This window comes from Sinocyclocheilus rhinocerous, unplaced genomic scaffold (genome assembly GCF_001515625.1).
Source record: "Sinocyclocheilus rhinocerous isolate Xijiao unplaced genomic scaffold, SAMN03320098_v1.1 scaffold3476, whole genome shotgun sequence".
NCBI classification, from domain to species: domain Eukaryota; kingdom Metazoa; phylum Chordata; class Actinopteri; order Cypriniformes; family Cyprinidae; genus Sinocyclocheilus; species Sinocyclocheilus rhinocerous.
Genome location: NW_015666505.1, coordinates 116723 through 123232, shown reverse-complemented (window position 1 = coordinate 123232; position 6510 = coordinate 116723). Strand labels below are relative to the sequence as shown.

General features: G+C 36.9%; 1 protein-coding gene across 2 annotated transcripts in view; it reads right to left on the bottom strand.

The window, feature by feature from the left end:
* LOC107732459 (serine/threonine-protein phosphatase 6 regulatory ankyrin repeat subunit A-like) overlaps positions 1–6510 on the bottom strand; it is a 45106-nt gene that overhangs the window by 20165 nt on the left and 18431 nt on the right. For both annotated transcript variants that reach the window (XM_016543797.1, XM_016543796.1), the window contains exons 14-19: positions 6008–6148; positions 3973–4084; positions 3852–3878; positions 3290–3364; positions 2277–2478; positions 150–237 (exon numbers count right to left, since the gene is read on the bottom strand). In XM_016543797.1, the coding sequence (XP_016399283.1) occupies positions 150–237; positions 2277–2478; positions 3290–3364; positions 3852–3878; positions 3973–4084; positions 6008–6148 (645 nt within the window). The remainder of the gene's footprint in view (positions 1–149; positions 238–2276; positions 2479–3289; positions 3365–3851; positions 3879–3972; positions 4085–6007; positions 6149–6510) is intronic.

Here is a 6510-nt window from a genome sequence, read left to right as displayed (position 1 = left end):
ACACACACACACACACACAGACACACGCACACACACACACACACGCACGCACACACGCACGCACACGCACACACACAGACACACAATCAGATCAACAATCCCACAATCATTCAACCATACATCTGAGATAGAGAAGTCCTGAAACTCACTGTCCCTTCCCATCACGGATGTTGACGGCCGTTTGCTGCTCAGTGTTGTGGATGAGCAGACGCAGACACTCAGAGTGACCGTTCATGGCTGCAGACAAATGGACAGACACAAAAATACACAATAAAATAATCTCATCTGACCTCACTTATCTCATATAACCATCTTCAAGTACCATCAAGTCTGGCTATGCAAGACAAGCATTATAAAACCAGCTTATTTTGACCTAAAACTGACCATTTAGACAGAAGGACACCATATGATTGACATGTAAAGCGATCAAGCATTTTTGCATGACATTAAATGCAAGTAAATGTTAAATTGGATATGCAAAACAGTTTGAGGTCAGTAAGATTTTTTTCATTTCTGAAAGAAATTCATTAAAGATGCATTAAACTGACTAAAAGTGACAGTAAAAACATTAATAATATAACAAAACATTCTATTTCAAATAAATGCTGTACTTTTGAACTTTCTGTTCATCTGTGAATCCTGAAAAATAAAATGCATCACAGTTTCCACAAAAATATTGAGCAGCACAATGGTTTGCAACATTGATAATACTCAGAAATGTTTGTTGAGCAGCAAATCAGCATATTAAAATGATTTCTGAAGGATCATCTGACACTGAAGACTGGAGTAATGATGCTGAAAATACAGCTGCGCATCACAGAAATCAATTACATTTTAACAGATATTCACACAGAAAACAGTTATTTGAAATTGTAATACTATTTCACAAAACAATATTACAGTTTTTACTGTATTTTTTAACAAATAAATGCAGCCTTGATGAGCAGAAGAGACTTCTTTCAAAAACATTTTAAAAATCTTCCCAACCCCCAAACTTGTCAACAATGATAATGTATTACTGAGAACATGAAGGTGTGCTGAAGGAAATCTTATTTATTAGCTACTAAGTGCCTCAAACAGACCTGAATATTTATAATAAATTTGATGGGGATAACCTGGAAGATGTATCAAATTCAGCAACTAGTAAAGCCAGTAAATTGTGCACAACATGCATGAGGTGTTCAAGCTGTCTAAAGCTGAGATTATTGTCTGATGTCTTTAACATGTATGTGTGTGTGTGTGTGTTGTTGACCTGCGGGGTGTACGGCGCTCCTCTTGTGTGTGTGTGTATGTTGTTGACCTGCGGGGTGTACGGCCCTCCTCTTGTGTGTGTGTGTATGTTGTTGACCTGCGGGGTGTACGGCCCTCCTCTTGTGTGTGTGTGTATGTTGTTGACCTGCGGGGTGTACGGCCCTCCTCTTGTGTGTGTGTGTATGTTGTTGACCTGCGGGGTGTACGGCCCTCCTCTTGTGTGTGTGTGTATGTTGTTGACCTGCGGGGTGTACGGCCCTCCTCTTGTGTGTGTGTGTATGTTGTTGACCTGCGGGGTGTACGGCCCTCCTCTTGTGTGTGTGTGTATGTTGTTGACCTGCGGGGTGTACGGCCCTCCTCTTGTGTGTGTGTGTATGTTGTTGACCTGCGGGGTGTACGGCCCTCCTCTTGTGTGTGTGTGTATGTTGTTGACCTGCGGGGTGTACGGCCCTCCTCTTGTGTGTGTGTGTATGTTGTTGACCTGCGGGGTGTACGGCCCTCCTCTTGTGTGTGTGTGTATGTTGTTGACCTGCGGGGTGTACGGCCCTCCTCTTGTGTGTGTGTGTATGTTGTTGACCTGCGGGGTGTACGGCCCTCCTCTTGTGTGTGTGTGTATGTTGTTGACCTGCGGGGTGTACGGCCCTCCTCTTGTGTGTGTGTGTATGTTGTTGACCTGCGGGGTGTACGGCCCTCCTCTTGTGTGTGTGTGTATGTTGTTGACCTGCGGGGTGTACGGCCCTCCTCTTGTGTGTGTGTGTATGTTGTTGACCTGCGGGGTGTACGGCCCTCCTCTTGTGTGTGTGTGTATGTTGTTGACCTGCGGGGTGTACGGCCCTCCTCTTGTGTGTGTGTGTGTGTTGTTGACCTGCGGAGTGTACAGCGCTCCTCTTGTGTGTTTGTGTGTGTGTGTTGTTGACCTGCGAGGTGTACGGTGCTCCTCTTGTGTATGTGTGTGTTGTTGACCTGTGGAGTGTACAGTGCTCCTCTTGTGTGTGTGTGTGTGTGTGTGTGTGTGTGTTGTTGACCTGCGAAGTGTACGGTGCTCCTCTTGTGTGTGTAGTCCTTCATCATCATGGACGCGCCCTGACTGATCAGAATATCCACACACTCCACATGACCCTTAAACGCCGCCAGACTCAGAGCCGTGTGACCCTGCGGCGTCCTCACGTCCAGATCCAGCAGAGACTGCACCAGAACCTCCAGAGCGTGATGGTGACCATGATACGCCTGGAAAAACACACACACCAGCTTCAGTTTTCAAATGACATTATTATACCCAACATATAAAAATACTAATAAAAATCAGATTCCAAATCTAAAATCTGACTGGATGAGGCACATTTTAAAGCACTGAAGCTGATCTTTGACTTGCATGCTGAACCTAAACTAGACTAGTAAACCATATTATTTGGCTGAAGACTTGTTTATTGTGATTATTATTAATATTACATTTAATTAATTAATGAACATGGGTGCCTTTTTTCAAAACACTGTAAAACGCTCATTTAGCATTATTTATATGCATTCATATGCTTTCATTTTCAGATATCACTTCTTGTTTGAATTTAAGTTTTATTAATTTTGTTATGTGCTTTTGTCATTTTATTAAGTTTTTAATACTTCTATGTAACTTTAGTTTTTATTTCAGTTTGAGTTTTAGTAACAGCATTCAATTCAGCATTAAATAATGAAAAACTGTATTGAGTCGGTGTTATTATTGATAATTATTAAAAATCAGTAATTGATATAAATCTGAAATAAAACAAAATATAAATATGGATAAAGATGAAAAATGTAAATATGTAAATATAAATATAATATAAAAATATATAATTTTCTTATTTTTTTAATTTCAGCTTTATTTCAATTACCAAAAACAATTATTAACAGTTTAGTTAATAATAACAACACTGATGCAATGCATAGTTTTTCACTGTTTAATGGTCACTACTATCCAATATTATATAATAAAATATAATAATAATATTACTATTGCATTATTAATGTACAGAGCCTGAGATCTGGAGCTTTAACTCACGGCTAGGTGTAAAGGGCTGATGGGAGGCTGGACGTCTGTGTCGTGTAGGATGCTTGATGCAGACGTGTCCATCAGCTGAAAATACACACACATATACTCATGGCTTTATGAATTTATACACACTTTAAATTAGTTTTATATTAGAGGAATGCGGTGAAGAAGAAAAAAACATTTCGTTTATGCTGAGAACATGAAATGGCACTGCGTGTTAGAGTTATTCAGTATTCAGAAAAACTGAACAATGGACTTGATTTTATTGATAAAGTTTTGATTGGATCATGAAATGTTGCTATTAGTCATTAATAGTATTTTTTTTTTCACCCTTACAAGCTTGGTAGAGGCGGAAAAGGTTATTACAGTTTGATGGATTATGAAAGATTTTGGAAATGTTTTTTCTACATGCACTGATGAATCAAGCAGAATAAGACCAGAAACATTTCTTAGTACAGTAGAGAGGGCTGATTTGTGATTTCATGTCGACTTTGTGTCCGTTAGAGAGCAGCATTGCACAGATTTTGTATTGTAAAGGTCTATTCAAATAGAAATACAGATTTCAACTCACCACGTCTAACGGCGTTTCATTGGCGATCTGCAAAATAAAACACAAAAATAAATGCTAAACACAAAGCAGCAGTGAGGAGTGTTTGAAGCTCACGGTGTGTGTGTGTGTGTGACGCACTAACCAGCTCCAGACACACTCGGTGGCCATACGCTGAGGCGTAGTGAACGGCGCTGTATCCGTCTTTATCCCTGAGAGCTGGATTTGCATCATTCCTCAACAGATACTCCAGACACCTGACAGAGATCAGATCAATGAGTCAAACACACACTGTTCAGAACAGAGCGAACAGACGGGGTCTGCAAGTAAAAACTCATTCATTTTCTCCATAGTGAAATCATAACTCGGACGATGTTAATCAATGGTATATAATTTTGTTAAAGCCACCAGTTTGCATTATTTCAACTTATGTTAAACAGCAGAATTCTTAGTGAAAAACTACATTACCCATGATGCTGTTCAAAAATGCTACCAATCAGAGTCGTTGCAAGCTAATTTTTGGGGTTTTATTTTAGTTTGACTTTTTGTAATTTTACTATGTCAACTTAAATGTATTCATTTTAGTTAATTGAAAAGGCAGCATTTCTAATTCGAAAGTTTTTTAAGTTTTAAAAAAACGAATATTTATATTTTAGTTCAGCTTTATTTCACTTAAAGAAACTGCTTTTTCATAGTTTTAGTTAACAATAACACTGATGCAATACACAACACTCTTAACAGAAATTGATTTTTGACAATAACCCAAAACTGTAAAGGCAGATACACTGTGAGCTCTGAGGTTGTTAATTGATGGTATGTTTTTGTGAAGTCAGCTCACATTATGTCAACTTATTTTTAAAATAATCGTGTTTAACAAGTTGAATCTATGGTGAAAAACTACATTACCCATGATGCTGTGCAGAAAATTCCACCAGAGTCACAGTGAACAAATGAACAAACAATTTTTATTTGTTATTTAGTTTTTATTTTATTTCAGTATTTTATTTCAATTTTCAAGTTTTTCAAATAATATTTATATTTTATTTCAGCTTAATTTCACTTAATGAAAATGATTATATATATATATGTGTGTGTGTGTTTCTATGGATATGGTCAACAACTTAAAATGAATAGTTTTATATTTCACAATCATTTTAAATTTGATTATGTCATTCACAATGGCTCATGGGATTGTAGTTCTTTCCCTCAAAGTCTGTAAGTACCTTAACTTCTGTAAGTAGTCTTGTATCTTTGTCTGTTTTTCAAATAAACACTCTTAACAGAAATGTATTTTTGACAATAACCCAAAACTGTAAAGGCAGATACACTGTGAGCTCTGAGGTTGTTAATTGATGGTATGTTTTTGTGAAGTCAGCTCACATTATGTCAACTTATTTTTAAAATAATCGTGTTTAACAAGTTGAATCTATGGTGAAAAACTACATTACCCATGATGCTGTGCAGAAAATTCCACCAGAGTCACAGTGAACAAATGAACAAACAATTTTTATTTGTTATTTAGTTTTTATTTTATTTCAGTATTTTATTTCAATTTTCAAGTTTTTCAAATAATATTTATATTTTATTTCAGCTTAATTTCACTTAATGAAAATGATTATATATATATATGTGTGTGTGTGTTTCTATGGATATGGTCAACAACTTAAAATGAATAGTTTTATATTTCACAATCATTTTAAATTTGATTATGTCATTCGCAATGGTTCATGGGATTGTAGTTCTTTCCCTCAAAGTCTGTAAGTACACAGTCTTGTATCTTTGTCTGTTTTTCAAATACGTCACTTCAAATACAATTTCTATTTTACCATGTAGCTGGTTGTTCGGTTCGTGGCTTATAACATTTTAACAAAGTTTTTAAAAAATCGCTTTGGGAAAAAATTGAATGGAAAAAATACTCCCAGAACCAATGCTGCTGAAACATTTGGCAGGCACTAATACACTAATAAATATTTGTAAAATAAATTACTATGTAGTATCTGTGCACAATAAACATTTGATATATGCCTGAAACAGCCGCATGACCTACTATGTTTGTTGATACAGTATGTGCCGCACACTACTGAAAATACTGTATCCCACAATGCAATGCACTCAACATGACCTTGAATGCCCAGTGTGCTGAACGGCAGTGTGTTTGTGTTCATCTCTCTGTCACTCACTTGCCGTCTGAATCTGCGGCAGCGGTGTAGTGCAGAGGACTGCAGCCCCTGATGTCCCACTCGTTCACACTGGCACCGGAGCCCACCAGAGCAAACACACACTGATAGTTACAGTTAGCAGCAGCGTAATGCAGCGCCGTCCTGAGAGAGACAGAGACAGAGATAAATCATAACCATATCCCTGCTGCAGGATTCCTGTAATGCTGCTTGATCACTGCAGCTCTATCAGTATCTGTGCTGGAAATCTGTAGGAAAATGCACATCCCAGCATGCTTTAATGACAACAGCTGACTGTAAGTGTGGAGCCTGTCAACAAAACAACTGGGTCACATTTTCATAAAAAAAAAAATATATATTATTATATATATATATACACAGAAATCTATATGACAAACTACTGTATTATATATTAATATAACATAATATATAATATAAACTATAAATTAATACATAAATTATATTATTATAAATGTATTACATATATTAATTACAAATTTAATTAA